Raw genomic sequence first — 26,140 nt, forward strand, 5'->3', positions numbered from 1 at the left:
CGTGGTGGGTGGCAACTCGCCGGCGCCGCATAGTATAGCGGCGCCGCGTTATAAAAGTGTCTGCGTCACAGACAGACTCTCTCTGCGGGGTGGCCGGGCTAGTCACGCTGCCTGTCACTGTGTGTCACACTGACACAGACACGCCACCGACACACGGACAGGACAGCGGCAGCGGGGCTGGACTCTCTGGACCCTCTGGACCTCACCTGGCTGACACACTGACACAGCCAGGCTAGCCAGGCAGCAGCCAGCAGGAGCAGGAGGACTCGGAACTCCGCGACAACTCCAGGTGGGTGCGGTGGGCGGTGGCTCCTCTCCCAGAGTCCCAGTCAACTGCCAAATTGTCTCTTTCTGCCGCAGCCCCCCCAGGCCTCCTGAGCCTAGCACCAGCAGCACCACCACCAACAACCCCCAGGCCCCAGGCCTGACTCTGGGGCCCCAGTCCACCAGCCAGGCCTGAGCTGCCCTTGGGCCCCCCATCCCACCACCACCAGCCAGGCCTGAGGTGCCCTGGGCCCCCCATCCCACCACCACCAGCCAGGCCTGAGGCCTTCCCACCAGGCCTGAGCTGCCCTGGTACCTCCATCCCACCACCACCAGCCAGGCCTGAGGTGCCCTGGGCCCCCCATCCCACCACCACCAACCAGGCCTGAGGCCTTCCCACCAGGCCTGAGCTGCCCTGGGCCCCCCATCCCACCACCACCAGCCAGGCCTGAGGTGCCCTGGGCCCCCCATCCCACCACCACCAGCCAGGCCTGAGGCCTTCCCGCCAGGCCTGAGCTGCCCTGGGCCCCCCATCCCACCACCACCAGCCAGGCCTGAGGTGCCCTGGGCCCCCCATCCCACCACCACCAGCCAGGCCTGAGGCCTTCCCACCAGGCCTGAGCTGCCCTGGGACCCCAATCCCACCACCACCAGCCAGGCCTGAGCTGCCCTGGGCCCCCCATCCCACCAGCCAGGCCTGAGGCCTTCCCGCCAGGCCTGAGCTGCCCTGGGGCCCCCAGCCCACCATCACTAGCCTGACTACATATACTGGGGACACTGGCTGTCTGTCATTATGTGCATTAACTGGTGAAACGCTGTCTCTCATTACATGCATTTACTAGGGAAACGCTGTCTGTCATTATGTGCATTAACTGGTGAAAAGCTGTCTCTTATGTGCATTTAATGGGGAAACTCTGTCTGTCATTACGTACATTAACTGACGAAAAGCTGTCTCTTTATGTGCATTTACTGCAGAAACGCTGTCTGTCATTACGTGCATTTACTGGTGAAAAGCTCTCTTATGTGCATTTAATGGGGAAACGCTGTCTGTTATTACGTGCATTTACTGGTGAAAAGCTGTCTGTCATTACGTGCGTTAGCTGGTGTAAAGCTGTCTCTTATGTGCATTTACTGGTGAAAAGCTGTCTCTTATGGGCATTAACTGGTGAAAGGCTGTCAGTCATTATGTGCATTAACTGGTGAAAAGCTGTCTCTTATGTGCATTTACTGGGGAAATGCTGTCTGTCATTATGTGCATTAACTGGTGAAAAGCTGTCCCTTATGTGCATTTACTGGGGAAACGCAGTCTATCATTATGTGCATTAACTGGTGAAAAGCTGTCCCTTATGTGCATTTACTGCGGAAACGCAGTCTATCATTATGTGAATTAACTGGTGAAAAGCTGTCTCTTATGTGCATTTAATGGGGAAACGCTGTCTGTCATTATGTGCGTTTACTTCATTTTTTTTTCCATGTAACTACGTTAGCTGGTACAACTACATTACAGTTAGCCCCGCCCACATGACATCATGACCACGCCCAATTTTTCGCCCCCCCCCCCCCCCCCCCCCAAGCCCGGCCTGCCAGCCCTCGTGCCCCCTTTGAGCCCCCCCAAAAATCTAAAGCTGGAGCCGCCACTGCATGTACCACCTGGGCCCCCTATGCTCCAGGGCCCCATAGCGGCTGCTATGGCTATCGCTACCGCCCTGTGAAATACTCCGAAGTCCTGCGGTGATCGACTCACTCATACTAACACAGGCCTCTTGTGTTGGCATGTATCGTGTTGAAGCTTGATGACATCATCAAGCCAGGACCTGGTACATGCTGACACAAGGTTAGCCATGATTAATTAATGTATATTATATACAGCAGCATTTTTTATTTTAAAATAGGTGAAAACTGAGAAACTGTGTACTGTATTTTTCCATTTTATTTTCTTCTTTTTCCCGTTTAACCTCCTTGCCGGTTATCCCGAGCTCAGCTCGGGGTAACCTGCCGAGGAGGATTCCTCAGGCCCTGCTGGGCCAATTTGCATAATTTTTTTTTTATACACGCAGCTAGCACTTTTCTAGCTGCGTGTCACTTACGATTGCCGCCGCTCCGCGCCGATCCGCCGCTACCCGCCGCATCAGAGGGTGCCCCCCCCCCCCCGAGACCCGTGCGCTGCCTGGCCAATCAGTGCCAGGCAGCGCTGAGGGGTGGATCGGGACTCCCTCTGACGTCACGACGTCGATGACATCGGTGACGTCATCGTGCCCATCGCCATGGCGACGGGGGAAGCCCTCATGGAAATCCCGTTCAGAACGGGATTTCCGGATGGGCATATGCGCCGGCAGCGATCGGCGCATACGGGGGGACGCCGCAGGGAGGGGGGAAGCATGTAGCTAGCGCAAGGCTAGCTACATGCTAAAAAAAAAAAATGCAAAAAAACACCCTCCCTGCCGTGCGCAGCAAATAATTAGAACGGCAGGGAGGTTAAAATGCATTGAAAATAAAATAATTTCTGGGGTCAAATAAGACCCAAAGAAAGTCTAGTTTGTCCTCCTCAAAAAAAAGATGTATATATCACTAACGTCACGTGCTGTAAGGAAAGTTATTTCTGATGTCAAAATTGCTCTAGTCCATAAGGGAAAAACAGGTCTAGGTATAAAGTGGTTAAAATCAATTTTCTAAAACTGCAAGGTTTTGTAAGAAACAAAATAAAAAATGAAAAGTGAAAAACTAACTTGTTCAGACCACTTTCCCTAACATACCAACCAAATTTGATGATGATAACACATATGGACATTACCATGAACCTCAGTGCTTGGATAATAAAAAATTTTCGTTGTTGTTTTTTAAGATAGTCCCAATTCAGGGCTAGTTGACAGTGCTCAGTTGTGTTGCAGAATTCAGCCGTTAATGGGCATGACTGATTGTTTCCAATTCATTACCGCTTCGATCAGAAATGATTGGATGCAAAACTGTACCATAAAAAGGCAACTTTAGACAAGGTAGGAATAAGATTGTGAGCTCTTTTACTAGTGACATTCTATGGTCTCTGTAAATTACTGCAGAAGATTCCATTTTTATCCTAATTTTTCTTTGCTCTGCAGATTGTCTACACAATGCGGAACCCCAAAGATGTAATTGTGTCTTTGTACCACTTCTCCAAGATTCTTTTCCTCTTCCAAGAAAATGACAATGTTCAAAAATCCATAGAAGACTTTTTGGAGGGAAACAGTAAGTTAATAGATAAGATTAATTTGAGATGCACAATGTCTCCCCCAACTTGAAGTGAACCTGAAGCAAACATAAACTTATGATATAATGAATTGTATATGGAGTATGGATAATAAATTGAACATAAGTAGCAAAGAAAAGTGTCTCATATTTTTATTTTTTTTGTTATACAGCTTTATTTATAACATTGTATCAGACTGTTACAGTTGCACTTTGGAATCAACACTCTTGTCTTTTAAACTGTAAAACAAGCAGAAGTAATGACCCTTTGAACTGCCCTGCAGTACATCCTTATCTCTCACTGCTTCTTGACTCTGATGCTTGATTGAGTACACTTTATATCAGATGTCAGCAAGCCTCCACCTCACCCCACTCTGGCGCTCCCTCAATGGATAACCAGACAGATAAAACTGTCATTAAAGAGAACCAGAGATGAAGCACCTGCATGTATTTTACCTTATACATCAGTGGGAACATGACAGTAAACACCTAATCTGCTCTTTGTTTCATTGTTCTCTGTTTAATCTGACTGTTATCACCTCTGATAAGAAACCCCGACTGAGCATTCAGTCTGGCTTTGCTATGGAATGATTATAGCTGAGTCTGTCTTCTCTGGTGTCTTTTCAAGCCCAAGCCTGCCCCCTTGTGGCTCTGCTATAATGACTCAGCAATAATCATTCCCGGCAAAGCCAGACTGTATGCTCAGTCCGGGATTCTTATCACAGCTGATGACAGACACTTTTAACAGTGAGGATGAAACGGAGAGCAGGGTAGGTGTTTTCTCTAATGGTCCCACTGATATATATGGTAAAATACATGAGGGTGCTTCGTCTCTGGTTCACATTAAGAGTACGCCATCTGGTCACACTGGCTGAAATATCATGATGTTTTAAGAGGTCCTCACGACCGTGAATACTGCAGCTAAGGCATTTTTTGTATTGACCTGAAGAAGCGGTCAGCAAGAAAGAATAAAAAACGTATACCTATCCTAGTGGTTTGTCCTTTAAAGGATACCACAACTGACAAATGAAAGGTGTGGTGGCTAGGGAAGGAAAACTAGATACTTACCGCCTCTCTTGTTCCTCGCCGTCAGCTGCCGGTCTTCTCCAATAGATGTGTCGGTGTTGGACGACTCTCCTGACCACTATCCCGGACATACTGCGCCGCGCATGCGCAGTATGTACGCTCTTCACCGCTTCTGCCGGCGCATAATTTCGGTAGAAGCAAGTTCATTCCCCTGGCATCATAGCAAGACGCTATGAAGGAGGGGCCAGGGGAGTGAACTTGCTTCTGCCGAAATTATGTGCCGGCAGAAGCGGTGAAGAACGAACATACTGCGTACTCGTGGCGCAGTATGTCCGGGTTAGAGGTCAGGCATCTATTGGAGAACACCAGTGGCTAACGGCAGGGAACAAGAGAGGTGGTAAGTATCCAATTTTCCTTCCCTAGCCACTGCACCTTCCTTTTTGTCAGTTGTGGTATCCATTAAGGAGGTAAGATCCCTTTTACTCATAATATATGAAAAGAAAAATGTATATATATATATATATATATATATATATATATATATATATATATACACACACACACACATGCCCATAATTATTCATACCCCTGGCAAATTTCGACTTAAATGTAACTTTTACTCAACCAGCAAGTAATTTTTTGACAGTAAATGACATAGGTGTCTCCCGAAAGATACTGGATACTGGACACTTTTTGCTCAAATGTAAATTAAAGCTGAGAAATGTTTTTTTCCACAATAATGCCTCTTGTACATTGTCTTATTATCTTTTGGGAGACACCTATGTCATTTCCCGTCAAAAAATTAGTTTCTGGTTGAATAAAAGTAACTTTTAAATGTTAATAGTAAAAGTCAAAATTTGTCAGGGGTGTGAATAATTATGGGCAGCACTGTACACCTGATAGTAAAATATAGAGCACCTCCAGCTGTGTATTTCAGATTAGACAAACCCTTAGGGGTTCCTTATTGCATACCTCTGAGTTTCCAATAAATCCAAGGAGTGCGACCAACCAGAACCTGCCAAGCAGACCTGGAATACCGAGCAGGAACGGTTGTTTTCCTGTAGGCTCTAATGCTGGTTGCAGGTCGTAGCAACCCACCCTTGTAAGTATAATATCTATATTTTTTACTATACCAACTTGTACAAACGATACTGCACCATTGGGCTTCTGGTCTCTCTCATATAGATACCTGGAGGCACCTTTCAAGCACTAGGAATCACACCAGGCTGAAATATCAGGCCCTCCTCCAAGAGATTGGATATAGTCCACAAACCATGCAAGATTTTCCATTTTGCCAAGATTTTCTGGCGTTTTCCAGCGTTTTCCTCTAGAGGTTTTTCAGCGATTTTTTTCACTGTATGGGAAGCTTTTTTTCTGTGTTTTTCAGCGATTTGCGTTTTGCGATTTCTTGGCCTACACAGCCTGTTTTTTGTTTTCTTTTGATCTGATTGGCTGATTGGATGCAGATGAATTCTATTGGCTGCTGAAAGTAGTCAGCCTGCCATAAAAAGCAGAGCAAGCCTGTATTGTGTGTGGGTTGTTGAGGAGAACAGCGCTGAGACAGAGAGTGGGAGCTCTGTCTCCCACTCTGCTTGGATTCCTTACTGTCTCTCTCCTCCACTCTCCACACTGCTTTTTCCTTGCTTCCACGCTGTGTCTCTCTGTGTGTCTCTCTCCCATACAGGAAATGGCTGCTAGACAGGAAACAGAGGTGTTTTCTGGGTACTCTGCACTGTCTTGTGGGTAATCTGCAATGTTTACTGGGTAAAAGCGCTGGAAAAACTCTGATGATTGTCAACAGGCCAGCGCTTCTTGGGCAATTTTGAAGTGCTCCTATCTTTAACATTAAAGAGCTAATCGCTCAGGCTGCAGGCTACGCATTTGCGTTTCAGCTAATCGCTGAAAATCGCAAAACGCTTAAATGAGAACAGCCACATAGACTAGCATTGCACAACGGGTTTTTTTAAACACTAGCGATTTCCAGCGATGCTGAAATCGCCTGAAAAGCACTCTATTGTGAATGGGGCCTTAAACCACTTTACTGAGCAAATAAAAACAACAACCGCAACATTCAACTTGCATAAATGTACGTCCGACTAGGGATCATACAAAAGAGCACGTGCAATATAGGTGAACTTGCTGTTCCAGTGTGCATAGAAATCCTGCGGCTCCATCCTCTCCACAAACACTCCAATCCGATTAACAGATTGGAGTGTCTGATATTTCAGCCAGTGTGACCAGATGGCTTTACCAACATACTCTTGATGACAGTTTTTTCTGTCTGCTTATCCGGTGAGTGAGCACTAGAGTGGAGTGAGGTGGAGGCTTGCTGGCATCTGGTATAAAGTGTACTCAATCAAGCATCAGACGCTGTCTTTTACATCATATCAGTATTGGACTGTGGACTGAGTACCAGAACCAGGGCCAGATTTACCATAGGGTACTGTAGGCACATGCTTACAGGCACCTTATGTAGCAGACGTGGCTTCCCACTCTTCCCAAATGTCCCCTCCTCTCTCAGCAGAGCCAGAGGGTGAGATCACTCACCACCCGGCTCAAGTCTGGCAGCCCAGGCACGTAGTTAGGGGCGGATATCCGAGGCTTAGGTTCATGTATATTTAGCTCTTTCTGTGATATACAAAAATAAGGGCTGGGATTGGGGGTGTGGCCTGTGTTGAGGGGTGGAGTTTAGGGCGCTATAATCTCTGTGCCTACGAGCTCTTGAAGTGTAAAACTGCAGAATGTTTTTTTCATATCTGCTAATGCATTGCATATAGCACCTTTGATTTTTCTAGGCTGCTTTTTAGAACTTGTGTTGCACCTCTTTTTATTACTGCTTCTTGGCTGTTTAAAGGGACTCCGAGCACCGCTCATGGGCATGCCTTTAAGCAAGACGACTTCCAACAAAGTCGTGCTATGCCCCCCCGTAGGAGGAGCCTCTTCAAATGGCCATGCGTGTCACTTCCTCTTCCTGCACGCTGTTTAGGAGGAGCACCACAAAAGACTAGTTCCAGTGTGCCACGATCAAGGTCTCAGTGCCCACAGAGACCTCCAGTAGTAGAAACATCAAACAGGATCGGCACCACTCCAGATAAAGTAATTCAAGCTCTTTTATTGTATCAAAAGTACATGGCTTCAGCAATTGCTGAAGCCATGTTCTTTTGATACAATAAAAGAGCTTGAATAAAAGAGCTTGAATTACTTTATCTGGAGTGGTGCCGATCATGTTTGATGTTTCTACTTCCTCTTCCTACTTCAGAGAAGACAGGGATGACCAGGAAGTTATAACGAAGCCAAGATGGCAGCCGCGATTTTTAAATTTAAATCGAATGAAAACTATTTGGTGTAGAAAGCTATAGAAATGTATGCATCTTTAAGTACTTTGCAGTATTAGTCGGAGTCTCTAGGCATACCCATGGAAGGTGCTCGGAGTCCCTTTAAACTCTTCAGAAAATGGAGCTGACTTTGACCAAACTGTTGACTAGCTGGGAGAAGCTCTTTTGCATCAGGGCCGGATTTCTACTTTTCAACACCCTAGGCCAGCTATCAGCTATCACCACCAGCCGCCCCCTCCCCCATCCTTCCCAACACACACATATAATTGTAGCCTGTACATGTGTTTGATTACAGAGCATGGCAGGCTGTGTCAATTGTTCAAAAAGTTTGGGCAACTTGTTAATCGTAATGATTGCTACTCTTCAGAGAAAATTAAAAGAGGAGGGGAAATTTCAATTGACCCCTTAAATACTCTTTTTCATAATTTCATTCACCTGTGTATGTAGGTCAGGGGTCGCTGAGCTTACCAAGCCAATTTGAGTTCCAATAATTAGTTCTAAAGCTTTTGTAATCAATAAAATGAGAAATGTATGCACCTGCCTAATTTTATTTAAACCATTATTGCACACTTTCTGTAAATCCAATAAACTTAATTTCACTTCTCAAATATTACTGTGTGTGTCTCCTATATGATATATTTAACTGACTTTTTTTATCGTAACAACCAACGATTTATACAGGAAAATCATGACGATTAACAAGGTTGCCCAAACTTACGCATCCCACTGTATTTACCTCCTACATCCCCAAAAATGTTAATTGGTCCCCCCACAAAACTGGTCTAACTATGACTGTGGTAGGGATAATATTTGGAGCTTCTCTGAGGACATGTAGATGAGGACATGACTACATAATCATATCATAACATAGATATGTACTATGTAAAGTGCTGCAGAAGATTTCAGTGCTATATAAATGCATAACAATAATAATATGTTATGATTAGATTGTGAGCTCCTCTGAGGACAGTCAGTGACATGACTATGTACTCTGTAAAATGCTGCAGAAGATGTCAGCACTATTAAATACTGTACATTGGCAGAAGTATGTAGCTACTGAGGACAGACAAAGCATGAAACAGAGAAAAGATAGAGAAAGACACATAGCGGAGGTTGACGGGGAAAGTGAGACAGGACAAGTGGGCATAGAGATGGTAAGAGGAATTGTGGGAGAGCTAGTTCAGAGTAGAGAGAGGGTGGGCAGTGCAATAATCCATCTATTATGTCAGCCATAGTTATATTACAAGTATATGCCATCTGTCAAACTCCACCACGGCCTAGGGCAATAAAATTAGATAAGATAAGAAGGGCGGCATGACTTGGAGAGAGAAGAGGTCATATGTCAAAGTAAATCATCTCTTCTGGTCCCGCAGCGCAGCCATCTAGCGCCCTGCTCTGCACTAATAGCTGAATTCCAGAGTTCCTCAATCCCTGCATTTTTCTCTCACTTCCTGATGTGTTAAAACAATCAGGATCAATCATAACGGTCACCTGATAATCCATTCCTTTGTATGATAGACTTACAGATCGATGTGAGAAATACCAGAGATTTACATTACAAAGCAGATAGAACTAAGTTCCGCTGAGTTTTAATGCAGGCATTCCCAAACATCAGTGAGCTCTGCAGTTTCTTCACTTATTTTACAGCTTTGACACTGACCCCAGAAGTTGTTAATTTATCTAATCCTAATTTATGACTGTTTTTCTTTTTTTTTACCTGGTAGCAGTGGTCGCTTCTCTTCCTTAGTTAACTCTTTCCTGACTCATTTTCTGTCCTCCAGCTCCTACCATCTATGAGACTGCAGGATAAAAATTGTTGTTTTCTTCCCTTTCATTGCTAAACTGTCATTTTAAATGACACCTGAGCGGTGGTGCTCATCCAATATTTTGGTATCCGAACCACCCAGATAATCTGAACTGTTTCCACTATCCGAACTTTGAATAGCAATTCGGATATTTTTTAAAATCTGAATAGCACTATCCGAGCAAACTCGGATTTCCCATCTGAGAGAGAGAGAGAGGGATTTTAAGTCCCCACATCATTAAAAAAACATGATGCTACATGCCTCATTTACCCTAAAAAAACATTTTAAAGGCAATTTAAATAAGCCTTCTTCAGACTTTGTTCCCGTATACTGCCAATATGTTAGAGCACACCACCATATGTACATTCAGCATTCAAAAGAGATGCATAGATTTTTCAGCAAATATAAATAAATGTCATTCAGATGCTTTAACCACTTGCCGACCGCACGCTTATACCGTGCGTCGGCAAAGTGGCAGCTGCAGGACCAGCGACGCAGTACTGCGTCGCCAGCTGCAGGCTGATTAATCAGGAAGCAGCCGCTCGTGCGAGCGGCTGCTTCCTGTCAAATCACGGCGGGGGGCTCCGTGAATAGCCTGCGGGCCGCCGATGGCGGCTCGCAAGCTAAATGTAAACACAAGCTGAAATAATCCGCTTTGTTTACATTTGTACGGCGCTGCTGCGCAGCAGCGCCGTAAGGCAGATCGGCGATCCCCGGCCAATCAGCGGCCGGGGATCGCCGCCATGTGACAGGGGACGTCCTGGCACTGGCTGCACAGGACGGATAGCGTCCTGTGCAGCCCAGATCTCCTGGGGGAGAAGGTAGGAGAGGGAGGGGGGAGAATGTCGCCGCGGAGGGGGGCTTTGAGGTGCCCCCCCCGCAAAATGCCTGCAAGTAGGAGCGATCAGACCCCCCCTGCACATCATCCCCATAGGGGGGAAAAAGGGGGGGCGATCTGATCGCTCTGTGTGGCCGCGGATCTGTGCTGGGGGCTGCAGAGCCCACCCAGCACAGATCCAAACAAACAGCTCTGGTCCTTAAGGGGGGGTAAAGGGTGGGTCCTCAAGTGGTTAAAGTGGAGCTGAACTCTTGCACAGGACAGAAGGAAAACAGAGATATGTACCATGTATGTATTTCGAGAGCCTGTCTAATTCCCCCTCCTCTGTGTCACAAGTTGTAATTTGATCTCTACACTGTGAGTGTCACCTGACTGCCAGAACAGCTAAGCTCATTTGAAAGCACAGGATGTTAAAAATATGTCTGCTTCCAAAAGCAGGAAGTAGACACACTGCAGATTTATTGCAGGATTTGTATCAGCTGTAACAAAAATGTTTTTATTGAAAGGTTATGTTGTTGCATATCTTTTAGAGCAGAGAGGAAGTTCTGAGTTCAGGTCCACTCTAATTACAACAGAACATCCAAAGTGGGTCTTGATAGGATGTTTGCTACTTACCTGTTCTCTGTTTAGGATGGGCTTCTCTCCATTGCACTGCCCTGCCAGTTGCCACATGTCGGTGGCTCCGACTGCGGCCAGTCGCACAGAGGACAAAGAAGCAGCGCATGCTCTGGCCACTCGCGCTCCCTGTAATTTCTCACTCCTGCCCATGGCTGGTACAGTGTTATGCATTCTTGACAAGTACCGGTCATACATCAGCGTCATTTCTCAAGTATGCATCCCCAGAACACTGTCAACTGCTGTGCACATGCGGGCAGGAGCGCAAATTACAGGAATTATTTTTTGAATGGGGGGCAGAGCAGCACAACTGAGATGAGCCCATTCAAACCAATGATCGCTAGTCAGAGTGTTGGACAATTTTTATTTTTTTCTGGGGGGGGGGCGCTTGGTGACAGCAGGCCTAGGGCACTGGAAAGTACAAATCCTGCCCTGCCCATAGTGCAAAGAAACAATGCCTGCACCCTAAATGTTTTCTCCCACATTGCCTTGCCCCATGTGAAGAGTGCAGAAATGCGAAGCAGACAGAAGACCCGTACTGCAGAGAAGCAGCCTGTCACACATGCCTGACATCAGGGCCGGCCCTAGACTTTTTGCCGCCTGAGGCAAATTTAGGAGAGAGCTGCTGCTCCACTGACGTCACTTCCTGCATCGCCGCCTACTTACAATACAGTGGGCGGCGATGCAGGAAGTGACGTCAGTGGAGCGCTCACTGGAACGCGGAAAAGGTGAGTCCTCCCCGCCCGTGCCTCTTATGATCTGGCAGAGGCTTCCTAATTACAGGCTGGAGGGGAGCGCAGATCGGGGGACCCAGGCGAGGGAGGGGGGGTCCGACCCCCCTCCCCACCGCTAGGCCCAATACCCCCGACCTGCCCGCTACCCCTCCGGCTCGGCAGCCGGCCCCCCCGGGCGGGTGCCGCCCTTAGAAGTTTGCCGCCTGAGGCAAATGTTTCACCCCGCCTCATGAGCGGGCCGGCCCTGCCTGACATTTCTGACACTGCCTGCAGAGTCCATGCTGCACTCAGAAGGAAAGGCTGATTGATTTCAAGTGTGATGCACATTGTAAAAATGCTGATTGTTATCAATGCAGAGCTGCACGCTCTGGGCTCAATTTACATCCCAGCCACTGTTCTACCTTCCCCCTGTGCAGAGCTGGCCTGGCAGCACAGATGCTCTTTTATATTTACCTCTCTATACTTGCTCTAAGTTCTTCCTCCTCTTGCAGGTCAGCTTGGCTGGCTCTAAGCAGCTCCATACTACCACAATGCCAAGGGGAGGGGCAGAGGAAGAAAACAGAGCATGCACGTAGAGCATGCACGGAAAGGTAAATATGAAAGAGCCTCTGCGCTGCCAGCAAGGAACAGAAGTTAGTAGAGCCTCATGGGCCAGTGTTTATCGGCCTGTGCTCGCTCCGTGTTACCTTACCTGAAATCTCCCTCTGCTCTGAAGCTGGAGCAATGATCCCTGTCTGCTCTCAGTGTACTGATGGGATCTTTTATCCCCGCCGTCACAAGAAGTCGCGTGCCAGCACACCTGACCGGTCCAGCCAGCCACCTGCTACTAGCCTATCTGCTGCTAACAATCCTGGGCGGTTACAAATGGACCGGGTCTGGCTGCAAACACTTTTCTGCCCGTCAGCCTCCCTAAACAATGCTGAAATTCTGGCGCCCTAGGCCATGGCCTATGTGGCCTTGCCAGAATTTGAGCCCTGCTTCACATAATTTCTTAGTGGGGCTGGTATAATATATGAATATCATAAAAATAGAAGGCTAGCTCTGCACAGTTAAGCTTCTAGACCAGTCCACACACAATGCAAAGTTGGATCACCTCCTTCTTATAATCAAGCACACAAACAAGCATTAGAAGGTGGCGCAGCACAACTGCTGGACAAATCCAGAAATTCAGATCATCTGATGTTCATATAAGTCTGTAAATATTGACTGTCTTTCACCTTCTTCCACAATCTACAAAGTGACAATCACCTACCCCACACCCAATAAGACCAGACTCAACAGATACTAAAGGTGCGTACACACGCACTACGGCCGCCAACGACAGGTCCGTCAGACCCTCCCGCTGTGCAGACTTTCAGGCGACAGTAGAGCGTGTGTACGCACTGTCGGCACACTGATAAGGCTGGTTCTGAATGATCCGCCGGGCGGATCGCTCAGAGTCAGAAACAGCCTTATCAGTCCACCGACAGTGCGTACACACATGCTAGTGTCGCCTGAAAGCCCGCCCGGCAGGAGGGTCTGATGGACCCATTGTTGGCGGCCGTAGTGCGTGTGTACGCACCTTTAAAGTGTGAAAGACCTACAAACTGCTCAGACTTTCCTATTACTCAATACCAATAATAAAAACATAATGGGATTGAGAGTCCCAGTGACTGCAACAGGTGAGCTCTGCTGCACCTTGTTAAACAGTGCTTTGTAAGTAAGCTGTGTTGAGACTACTGTTACTTGGAAAACAGTTTCTAAACAGTGAATGGGAGGGTTGATTTGGCATCATCACTTATTTCATTATGTAAAGTGTACTGTAACTTCTCTTTCAGCTATGTTTGGCTCTTGGTTTGATCATATCAAAGGATGGATGCAAATGAAGGGTGACAGCAGAGTTTTCTTTATAACATATGAGGAGCTTCAAAAGGTATGAAATGGCAAGGCAATAGAGATGGGACCAGGGGCGCCTTTAGCCAATTTGTCAATCCAGGCGGGAAAACCTGTGTCCCCACCCATCATAATGCGGCAATGTTTTGCCAGAAAATAGTCATAATGCAGCAATCTTTCACCAGAAAATAATCAAAATGCGGCAACTTTCACCAGAAAATAATCGTAGTGCAGCAATGTTTCACTAGAAAATAAGCATTATGTGGGCAGCATTTAAAGCGGACCTGAACTTAGAACTTCCTCTCTGCTCTAAAAGATAAGCAACAGCATAATAATGTTTAAACAAAAACATTTCTTTGTTACAGCTGATACAAATCCTGTAATTTATCTGCAATGTGTCTACTTCCTGCTTTCATGGAAGTAGACATAGACATAGGGTTAACATCCTGTGTTAGGATATTAGCTGCCCTGCCATGGCAGTCAACTGAGACAGCTGAGGGATAAAATTAAAGGGCCACTATGGTGAAAAATTGTAAAATTTAAAATACGTGCAAACATAGACAGATAAGAAGTACGTTTTTTGCAGAGTAGAATGAGCCATATATTACTTTTCTCTTATGTTGCTGTCACTTACAGTAGGTAGTAGAAATCTGAGAGAAGTGACAGGTTTTGGACTAGTCCATCTCTTCATAGGTGATTCTCAGCAAGGCTTTTATTCTTTATAAAGATATTCCCTAAAAAGGATTTAAATGCTGGCCAGCTTCCCTGCTCGCTACACAGCTTTTTGGCAGTTGGACAGAGCAATTGCTTTTGAAAATAAATAAATCTCTGTGAATCCCCCCATGAAGAGATGGACTAGTCCAAAACCTGTCACTTCTGTCAGATTTCTACTACCTACTGTAAGTGACAGCAACATAGGAGAAAAGTAATTTATGGCTCATTTTACTCTGGAAAAAAACATACTTCTTATTTGTTTATGTTTGCACGTATTTTAAATTTTATTGTGATTAGACACAGATGAGAGGTAATTAGACAGGCTAAATTCTCTAAATACACACAGGGGCCCATATGCAATTAACTTTTTCACTCAAGTTTTCTCCTAGGAAATATTTCCACAACTTAGTGACTTTTAAACCACCAACAAGCAAGAAAATGCTCAAAATAATTTTTATAGCACCTTTTCGTCTATTTTTTTTCGAGCGTTTCTTAATCTTTCTCTTTTTTTCTCTTTCCTTTGTTTTCTGTATCTAGAATTAAGTCCCATAGGTCAAAAGATTGTGGTTGCCTAACTCTTTATAATACTTTTGCTATGGTTTGCTTTTTTTTTCTCTCTTTTGCAAACTATTATAGTCATATATTTTTATATTATAGATAAGTAAGAGTTGTATTAATAAAAATGAGTAGCAAACGTTGATGTAACTGAACTTCCAGAATAGGGAATGAAAACAAAAAAAGAATGGCTTCTGTGCATCAATCTTTTATTATTATTTTTTCAGGATCATCGTGGAAGTGTGGTCAGGCTCTGTAAGTTCCTAGGAAAGGAGTTGACTGATGCTCAGATTGACTCAGTTGTACAGCATTCATCATTCAGTTCTATGAAGGACAATAAGATGTCCAACTGGTCTCAATTGCCATCTGATGTCCTGGATCAAACTAAAGGCTCATTTATGCGTAAAGGTGAGTGACGAGGAGTTTACCCGCATGGTAGAGATGAGCGTAATGACTTAATTACGATTTCGCGAAATTTCGCGTAATTCGTGTAATTACGATTATGGGCGTAAGTACATAATCGTAATGAAGAAGGATTTCGCGAAATTTCGCGTAATTCGTGTAATTACGATTATGGGCGTAAGTACATAATCGTAATGAAGAAGGATTTCGCGAAATTCCGCGTAAGCGTACTTTTCGCATAATTTTCGCATTACAGTGGGTATCGCGAAATTACGTTTGCCTTGCATGCAACCGTTTGTAAGCGTAGTTACATAACGTAATTTCGCGATAGTTCATATTACTGTAAGCGTTAATTTTCGCGTCGTTTTCGCGTTACGGAATGCTATTTCGCATATAAAATTCGCCATGTAGTGATATTTCACATCAAAATTCGCCATGCAGACGAAAATGCCTTTGGCGAAAATTCGCGAGCAACCCTGCTAACAAGTAATTACGAAATTCGCGAAATTACAAAGAAATGCGAAATTACTTTATGGTTTAACGCGAAATTACGTTGTGGTTTAACGCGAATTACGTTATGAACGAAACGCAAAATTACGCGTTGAAAATTACGCTTACGGTATTTTCAATTACGATTTTAATGGCAATTACGCTACCATAATTTCGCATCGTAATAGCAAATTTCGCATGTGTAATTATAGTAACGCAAAATTTTGACTAATTTCGGCTCAACACTACATGTAAGTTTTAAAAGTACCAGCAGCTATATCAGCAAGGCACAGGGAAGTGGGGAGGAGGGTTATCTGCACTATCAGATATATGCCATCAGCATCCACTATCACCAACAGCTAAAGCTTTTTTTTTTTTGCTTTTTTTTTCATTTACACGAATAAGTGTTGTTGTTTTTTTAGATAGTGTAGATAGATAGATAGATAGATAGATAGATAGATAGATAGATAGATAGATAGATAGATAGATAGATAGATAGATGTAGAATGTAGATAATCATGCTGTTTAAACCAATACATGTAAACACTTTAAAGTCCCAGGTCACCCTCTCAGATTTTGTTCCTACCATCCAGCTATCAAACAGCTCTTACCAAAAAGCATATCAACCATCACCTGGCCACATCTATCTCCTCCTTTTAACTACAGTGGGATGCGAATGTTTGGGCAAACTTGTTAACTGTCATGATTTTCCTGTATGAATCGTTAGTTGTTACGATAAAAAATGTCAGTTAAATATATCATATAGGAGTCCTACACAGTTAAATTTGAGAAGTGAAATAAAGTTTATTGGATTTAAAGAAAGTGCGCAATAATTGTTTAAATAAAATTAGGCAGGTGCATACATTTAGGCACTGTTGTCATTTTATTGATTCCAAAACCTTTAGAACCAATTATTGGAACTCAAATTGGCTTGATAAGCTCAGTGGCTCTTGACCTACATACACAGGTGAATTTAATTATAAGAAAGAGTATTTAAGGGGGTCAACTGCAAGTTTCCCTTCTCTTTTAAGTTTCTCTGAAGAGTAGCAACATGGGGGTCTCAAAATAACTCTCAAATGACCTGAAGATAAAGATTGTTCACCATGATGAGTACTTTAGGGGAAAGATACAGAAAGCTGTCTCAGATTTCAGCTGTCTGTTTCCACAGTTAGGAACATATTGAGGAAATTGAAGACTACAGGCTCAGTTCAAGTTAAGGCTCGAGGTGGCAGACCAAGAAAAATCTCGGATAAACAGAAGCAACGAATGGTGAGAACAGTCAGAGTAAACCCACAGACCAACACCAAAGACCTACAACATCATCTTGCTGCAGATGGAGTCACTGTGCATCGTTCAACCATTCGGCGAACTTTACACAAAGAGATGCTGTATGGGAGAGTGATGAAGAGGAAGCCCACAGCACAAACAGAGCTGCTTGAGGTACACTAAAGCACATTTGGACAAGCCAGCTTCATTTTGGAATAAGGTGCTGTGGACTGATGAAACTAAAATTGAGTTATTTGGGCATAACAAGGGGCGTTATTCATGGAGGAAAAACAACACAGCATTCCAAGAAAAACACCTGCTACCTATAGTAAAATATTGTGGTGGTTCCATCATGTTGTGGGGCTGTGTGGCCACTGGCCAGTGCAGGGACTGGGAATCTTGTCAAAGTTGAGGGACGCATGGATTCCACTCTGTATCAGCAAATCCTAGAGACCAATATCCAGAAATCAGTGACAAAGCTGAAGCTGCACCGGGGCTGAATCTTTCAACAAAACAAAGCCCCTAAACAATGCTCAAAATCCACTAAGGCATTCATGCAAACAAACAAGTACAATGTTCTGGAATGGCCATCTCAGTCCCCAGACCTGAATGTAATTGAAAATCTGTGGTGTGGGTTAAAGAGAGCTGTCCATGCTCAGAAACCATCAAACCTGAATAAAACTAGAGATGTTTTGTAAAGAGGACTGGTCCAAAATACCTTCAACCAAAATCCAGACTCTCATTGGAACGTACAGGAAGCGTTTAGAGGCTATAATTTCTACAAAAGGCGGATCTACTAAATATTGATTTCATTTCTTTTTTGTGGTGCCTAAATTTATGTACCTGCCCAATTTTGTTTAAACAATTATTGCACACTTTCTGTAAATCCAATAAACTTCATTTCACTTCTTAAATATCACTGTGTGTGTCTCCTATATGATATATTTAACATTTTTTATCGTAACAACCAACGATTTATACAGGGAAATCATGACTATTAACAAGGTTGCCCAAACTTTCGTATCCCACTGTATTTGGGGCCAGCACTGCAGCTCAGCAGTCTCATCACCTTCCTACTCAGTTCCTCCCTGCTTAGTATGTGACCCTCCCTAGTGTGTTTATAAAATTCATGTTTACCTCTCATCACCCTTTTTGAATTGAAGGACTACTATCATTAACATTTGAAATATGTTTAAACAGATACAAATAAGAAGTAGGTTTCTTACAGAGTAAAATTACTAAATAATAATAATAATAATAATAATAAATATTAATTAATAATAAATTACTTGTCTCCTATGTTGCTGTCACTTACGGTAGATAGTAGAAATCTGACAGAACTGACAGGTTTTGACTAGCCCGAAACAATAACTGCTCATTACCTCAATGCAGATTATAGAATCTATCAATCTCATGAAGGTCTTTTTGCTGACATACTCTATTGCCATTCATAAAGATTGAATTCAAAGATAAGAGTTTTTATGAAAACGTGATTTTTGTGCTAATTAAAAAAAAAAAAGTTGTATCAAATTTTGTACTGCAAGATTGTTTAAAAGGACAATTTTCAATTAAGGTACCACAGCACAAACAAGTTTGACTAGCCCATCACCTCATGGGGGGTTCTCAGGGTTTTGTTTATTTTAAAAAGCACTTAGTGAATGGCAGTTGCTCCGTCCAACTGCCAAGTGCCAATAAAGTGTGCAGTGAGCAGGGAGGTTGGCCAGCATCTTTGTATAAATCCACTCTAGATAGGAACAGGAAAAACTCTGCTGATGTGTGGTGCTGCTGTGCTGACCGCAAAGAGTAACTCTCTTTTGCAGGCAGAAAAAAAGCAGAGTGGTACCATGCCATCTGTGCTCACAGAAACACTGGCTGGTGCTCTCTTTCACTTCCTTCCTAGTAACTACCTCATGTGGGGAGTGATTAGATAGTCTAGATAATGACCAGAAAGCATGTCTGACATTGCTATCTCATCAGGAAAAGGGACTACAGGACCCAGTCAGCCAAATACGAAACTTAGTGCCCTGCAAAATGACTGTCACATGCAATAAAACAATGGGAAGTTGAACCGAGGCTTTAAAGGGAATCTGAAGATACAAAAAAAAGTTTCACTTACCTGGGGCTTCTGCCAGCCCACTGCAGCCGTCCTGTGCCCACACCAGTCCCCAACGATCCTCTGGTCCCCCGTCGTGGCGCAGTTTCAGTAACGTCGTCTTGTAAGCCGATGTCCATTGCGCCTGTGCGCCCGTGCGTGTCATCATTCACTCTCCTATCATTGGAAGCGTTCTGCACAGAAAATCTCTACTGAGCCTGCTCAGGACGTTCTCGAATGAGGGTGTGCGCACTCAGGGTTGCGCAGGCATAGTGGACAGTGACTCAACAAAGCAAAAATGAGCCGCTGCGGAGGACCAGACGATTGATGAGGGCCGGCACGAAGCGGCTGCAGGGGGCCGGTAGGAGCCCCAGGTAGGTGAAACTTTTTTTTTTTAGTTTAAAGCGGATCCGAGATGAAAAATGAACTATAACAAGTAACTTGTCTATATATCTTATCTAAAGTTTAGATAGTTTACACAGCAAATCTAGCTGCAAACAGCTTTAATAGAAAATTATTATTTATTCCTGTGATACAATGACAGCAGCCATGTTGTTTGGAAACATTACACAGAGGCAGGCTTATCTGCACCATCAGCACTCAGACTGTGAAAAAAGCCTAATCTCCCCTCCTCCCTCCTCCCCTCTGCCTCTGAAATCAATGGCTAGTAACACCTCCTCCTCCCCCTGCCCAGACTGAGCTCCCATGAGCCCTTGCTCATGCCAATGCTCTCTGAAAACCTGTGGGCGTGGTTTATTTAGTTTTTAGGGAATTAGAGTATTAAAACAAATACAAAAAAGTATTTGGCTTGAGGAATGCCCTATAAACAATCAGAAAGGAACACAATTATGCAATGAGTAAAAGTTCACCTCAGATCCACTTTAAGGTTCCCTTTAAAATCTAGGGGGTTTAGAGATATTTATGTTTCCTGCTTCTCATATGATGTTCTGCATTTTTACAGGCGTCTCTGGAGACTGGAAGAACCATTTTACAGTGGCCCAGAGTGAATATTTTGACAAGGTTTATCAAGAGAGAATGAAAGACCTCGACACATCTTTCTTCTGGGAACAAAAGTGATTAACGTCACTATAAATGTCACAAAAAACATTCACAAGCCACATTTTGCGCCCCTGAAAAATTACTATCCACAAGAGTTTATAAAAAATGATTTTTTTTTTAAATTAAAGTAGTCTTAAAGTGGACCAAAACTCATACACACCTCCCAACCAGGGCCGCCTACAGAAATTCTGGGGCCCCTCACACAACATCAAGCCTGGGCCCCCCTACAGACTGCTGTGCATGCCCTCTAGCCACCCCAGTATAGCCAGTATAGTGCCCCAGTACAGCCAGTATAGTGCCCCAGTATAGCCAGTACAGTGCCCCAGTATAGCCAGTACAGTGCCCCAGTATAGTGCCCCAGTATAGCCAGTATAGTGCCCCAGTATAGCCAGTATAGTGCCCCAGTATAGTGCCTCAGTATAGCCAGTATAGTGCCCCAGTATAGTGCCCCAGTATAGCCAGTATAGTGCCCCAGTATAGTGCCCCAGTATAGCCAGTATAGTGCCCCAGTATAGCCAGTATAGTGCCCCACTATAGCCAGTATAGTGCCCTAGTATAACCAGTATAGTGCCCCAGTATAGCCAGTACAGTGCCCCAGTATAGCCAGTACAGTGCCCCAGTATAGTGCCCCAGTATAGGCAGTATAGTGCCCCAGTATAGTGCCCCTGTATAGCCAGTACAGTGCCCCAGTATAGCCAGTACAGTGCCCCAGTATAGCCAGTACAGTACCCCAATATAGCGCGCCAGTATAGTGCCCCAGTATAGCCAGTATAGTGCCCCAGTATAGCCAGTATAGTGCCCCAGTATAGCCAGAATAGTGCCCCAGTATAGCCAGTATAATGCCCCAGTATAGTGCCCCAGTATAGCCAGTATAGTGCCCCAGTATAGCGCGCCAGTATAGTGCCCCAGTATAGCTAGTATAGTGCCCCAGTATAGCCAGTATAGTGCCCCAGTATGGGTAGGTGGTGCCCCCCGCTCGTCCCCGCCGCTGTTGTTACCTTAACAGCGGCCGCTCTCCCCTCTCCGGCGCGTGTACTTATTCCAGCAGCATCTCCCGGCTGCTGTGTGTGATGCGGCAGGAAGCAGGGCAGCGGCTTCCTGTAGTGTATCGCCGTTACTATGGGAACCGAGCCCTGCTTCCTGCCGCATCACACACAGCAGCCGGGAGATGCTGCTGGAATAAGTACACACGCCGGAGAGGGGATAGTGGCCGCTGCTAAGGTATTAACAGCGGTGGCCTCTGGGGGAGGGGCGGCGGGTTTCGGTTCGGAAGAGGACAGTCAGGAGGTTAATGCCTGGGGGTGCCACGGGCCCGTGACGGAAGTCACAGTTGTACCCCCCTGATGGCGAGCCTGCTCCCAACTCTTTAAAAGAAACTAGAAGGGGGTTGGTAGTATGTGGAAAAGACAGAGCGATGTGGCAAATATATGTACTACATACAGTATACATATACTGCAAACTTTTGAAGATGTTATATTGTAAAAACTACCATAATAAAACATTTAATTCCAGCAGAAGTTCTGTGTTCCATGTAGTATTACTCTCATTATAGTGTTCTCCCCATTATTATTTCCCTCAATACAGTGCCCTTCACATGTCCTTTAACCCCCCGTGGCGGTATGATTATTTCAAGATTTTAGGGTCTTTTTAAAAGGTTTCAGACCCTAAAATCAGGAAATAATCATGCCGCCAGAGTCTCTACAGCAGCCCCAGCACTCACTCACCTCCCTGGGCTCCAGCGCTGCAATTGTACCTCTGTCCTCTGGGTGGCATTGTAACTCTTTGAAGAGATCAATGCCGTCGATCTCACCAGAGTGTTTCAGAGCCTCTGAGGACAGGAACGGCTACCGAAGTCTGGATCCCCGAGAGGTGAGTAAAAGTTCCCACTGTGCGCTATACTCCGCATAGAACTCCAGGCGGCTAGCCCGAGCTCAGCTCGGGATTACTGCCAGGGAGGTTAAAGATCACTAACGCTTAAAACTGTAACATTTAAAATACATACATGTAAAGATGTACGTATGTTCCAGAGAAAAATGCACTAGCAATTATATTTTTGTCATTGGCACTTTCAGCAGGTATTAAAATTCGGACAAATCTGGCTAATTTTGGACTAGTCCAATTCTTCATCGGGGGTTCTTGGAAGTTTTCTTTATGTAGTGTGAACAAATAATTAATTGCCACCTTAAAAATGCCCCTTTTTAAAGATCCCCCTTTTTAAATACATGAGAATAGGATAAGGTGACAGTAGAATATCGGTATTGGTAACAATTATGATATTCTACTATCGATAACAGGGGACAATAGTACACAGTATCTACAATTTTGATATTCTACTAGCAGCAATATCTCACTCCAATTTTTCCTTGCGCTGCTTTAAAATGTACACGTTACTGGATCTTCCTTCTGAATATGTACCGTATTTTCTGCTATATGAGACACACTGCGTCTTATAAGACGAATGCAGGGAATCCCCGACTTACAAATGCCCGCTGATACGAACTGCCGACCCGTCCGGTTCCTTTTCTGCCCCCTGTCTGTCCGGTCTGTCCCTGCTTTGTGTCTGCTCCCTCATGTCTCCACTTGCCTCCCCCTGTGTCTCAGGCTCCCCCTGTATGAGTAATGAAGTGTAATGGCAACTTTATTACCTAATCCAGCAGCTCCTGAGGGGATCGCGACATCTTCTCTTCCTATTGAAGGCTTCTGCTGATGATGCAATCAGCTCAAGCTGTTCACCCGAGGGAGCCACGTGGAACAAAGGAGGCCGGCGATCCCCACGGGAGCTGTTGGACTAGGTAAGACAGCTGCCGCCACACTTCACTGCTTACACAGGGGGAGCAGGAGACACAGGGGGATGGAAGCGGAGACACGGGTGAGCAGACACAAAACAGGGACAGAGCAGGGACAGAAGTGGAAACACCTGGGGACACACTGGGGACAGACGGGGACACCTGGGAACAGAAGGGGACACACTGGGAACAAAAGGGGACACACTAAAGACAGAAGGAGATACATGTGGGACACAGGAGCACACATGGGGGACACAGGAGGACACCACTTGGGGAGAACATTATAAGACGTTCCTGGAATATGGATGCACCAGGTTTAGTTTATATCTCCCCTCCCTCCTGGTTTTTGCTCCCTAAACCTAGGTGCACCTTACGTATATTCTGGAGCGTCTTATACGGCAGAAAATATGGTTAAGTATTCTGGCTTAATAGCTTTCCTAAATCCAAAATATCCTAAATCCAAAATATATTTTAAGTAAAGCAGCACAACAGGAAGCTTTATGAAAAGATTTTCACCAGTGCTTTTCAAATACTCTAATTTCTGTGTCCAGCATGTGCTTTGCGTATTGGCATGGTGGCCAGGAAACTATAACCTTTTACAAGGAGGCCGGAGATGGTGACTGACTGCTTATTTCTGTCATGTGTAGTTTACCTTAAAGGAGTAGGATAGAGATGTAATGCGAGATAACAAGAGAACGTGTGGGTGTCTAGGTGCAGATTAAATAACCTCATTCAAGGGTTAAATTCCTCACATTCCTCTGACTCACATACAGAAATTGTTTTGTGTGAGTCCTAAACAAGTCTATTTGTCTGCTGGTCTATTTCTCTGCAGTAGTATCTGAATAACACCAGAAACAAGCATGCAGCTAGTCTTGTCAGATCTGACTTTAAAGTCTGAAACACCCGATCTGCTACATGCTTGTTCAGGGGCTATGGCTAATAGTATTAGAGGCAGAGGATCAGCAGGGCTGCCAGGCAACTGGTATTGCTTAAAAGGAAATAAACATGGCAGCCTCCATATACCTCTCTCTTCAGTTCCCCTTTAAATACTGAGGTTGAGCGGATTTCACTTCAGAAATTGTTTTGATTTTGTGTGCTCTGCTGAAGTTTAGTCTCTTTCTCTCTTTTTTTTTCTTACTTTACTTCTTGCTTACTAGACATAAAAAAAAAAAATGTGTGATGATTGTCAGTCTGAAGAAAAAAGGTATTGAACATTTTTATATTTTTAACAAAAGCCAAGAAATTGGATTTATAAAGTACAGAAAACCAACATGCTATGCGGTGTATTCACTTAATAATCAGAATAATGTACGTCTTATGCACAAGGGCTATCATTCATAAAGCATTCCCGCATGCGGTTATGCTGAAAACAGCAGACTTTACCAAGCACTTAGCAAAATGTCAATTCATAAAAGCTGTTACCGCATGAAAAGCTAAAATTACCTAGCAGTGAGGTAAATTACCGCCTTGTGCGGTGATTATCTCAACACATGTCACTAAATGTCAATTCATAAAGATTAGAGCAGGCGGTATTGGGACGGAGAATACCGCTTGCTTTGCGAATAAGAGCAAAGTTAATGGAGACAGATCTTCCAGACAGCAGCTGTGACAGCAGAACAAACAAGGCTTTCAAGAATGCCCAGGCTGTGTGTTTTAACCTCTTGGGTACCTTTTTTCAGATATATTTCACATCAAAAAGTCTGCATGTGTAACATTTCTTGAAGTTCTTCTTAACTGTGGCAATTAAATAGATTGTTTAGAAAGACTAATGCTGGGGATACACGGTACGTTTCTGTACCGTGTATCGACCAGCTGATCCGGCCAGCTGATAATGTTCAGCTGGCCCTAACATGCCGCTCGACCTTTGCCCACTCGATTCCCGCCGGCGGACAATGGCAGGGAATGGAGCGGTGGTAAGGAAGCGCCGGTGGGGACGAGCGGCAATCGATCCGCGCGGACGAGCGTGGATGCGCCGGCATCGAGCCGCTGGCTCGATCCGACGCATAAAACGTGCAGTGTATGCCCAGCATAATAGACAGATTCAGTGCAGATTCAGGGCAAACAGAGGCAGTTTTAAAAAACTGCACATCTAAGGCTCCCTGCACACTGCAAATCTGTTTTGCGATTCCCATTCCCATTCCGTTTCCGATTTGCAATTCCGATTTTCCCTGAATGCAATCAACAGAAAAACGGAGGAAAAAAAGCAGCATGCAGTAACGATTAAAAATCGGAATCGGAATTGGATGTAAAAACTGATTAAAAATCGGAATCGCATGCAGTGTGCAGGGGAGCCTCAAGGGAAGCTGGGGATGTCTCTTTTATTGTAACGCTGTCTCTGCAGGAGAAAATGTAACAACTCAGGCAGCTTCTCATGTTACCTCCAGCCTAGAGCCAGCCTAGTTCGGGAAAATACCGAACTTCTATAGCAAGTGTAAACATTTTTACGAATTAGCACACAGAAGTCTAAAATACAGAGTGCGGTATTTTCCCGCCCGGATTTTTTTACCGAACACACTTTCATGAATGATAGCCAATAAGTAGAAGGCAATGCATGCTCATCATGCGGTAACACTTTACGTGTCATATTCATTAAGGGAAACTAGGGGTGCCTCTAGTCATTTTGTCACTCCAGGCGAGAAAACCTGTGGCGCCCCCCCAAGCCCCTCCCCCCCTAATCATAATGCGGCAGTGTTTCATCAGAAAATAATAGTAATTATCGTAATTCAGAATCGTAATTCACCAGAAAATAATCGTAATGTGGCAGTGTTTCACCAGAAAATACACTTATTGCAGCAGCATTTCACCAGAAATTAATCATAGGGCAGCAGCGTTTCACCAGAAAATAATCGTAATGGGGCAGCGTTGTCAGAAAATAATCGTAATGTGGAAGCATTTCACCAGAAAATACACGTAATACGAGCAGAGGGAAAGAGTAGAGAGGGAGAGGCAGCATAAGATGTAAGAGAGGGGTAGAGGAACAGAGAGGGGGAGGGATAGACAGCATAAGATGGAAGAGGGTGCAGAGGAACAGAGAGGGGTAGAGACAGCATAAGATGGAAGAGGGGG

At 44.7% G+C, this 26,140-nt stretch overlaps 1 protein-coding gene across 3 annotated transcripts in view; it reads left to right on the forward strand.

Annotated features, from left to right (window-relative positions):
• LOC137521616 (sulfotransferase 2B1-like) overlaps nucleotides 1-21,316 on the forward strand; it is a 45,083-nt gene extending 23,767 nt beyond the window's left edge. For all 3 annotated transcript variants that reach the window (XM_068241095.1, XM_068241096.1, XM_068241094.1), the window contains exons 4-7: nucleotides 3,360-3,486; nucleotides 13,657-13,751; nucleotides 15,208-15,388; nucleotides 20,191-21,316. In XM_068241095.1, coding sequence (XP_068097196.1) covers nucleotides 3,360-3,486; nucleotides 13,657-13,751; nucleotides 15,208-15,388; nucleotides 20,191-20,306 — 519 coding nt within the window. In that variant the 3' untranslated portion in view covers nucleotides 20,307-21,316. The remainder of the gene's footprint in view (nucleotides 1-3,359; nucleotides 3,487-13,656; nucleotides 13,752-15,207; nucleotides 15,389-20,190) is intronic.
• The last annotated feature ends 4,824 nt before the right edge of the window (nucleotides 21,317-26,140 follow it).

The sequence above is a fragment of the Hyperolius riggenbachi genome, chromosome 6 (genome assembly GCF_040937935.1).
Source record: "Hyperolius riggenbachi isolate aHypRig1 chromosome 6, aHypRig1.pri, whole genome shotgun sequence".
In the NCBI taxonomy this organism is placed as follows: domain Eukaryota; kingdom Metazoa; phylum Chordata; class Amphibia; order Anura; family Hyperoliidae; genus Hyperolius; species Hyperolius riggenbachi.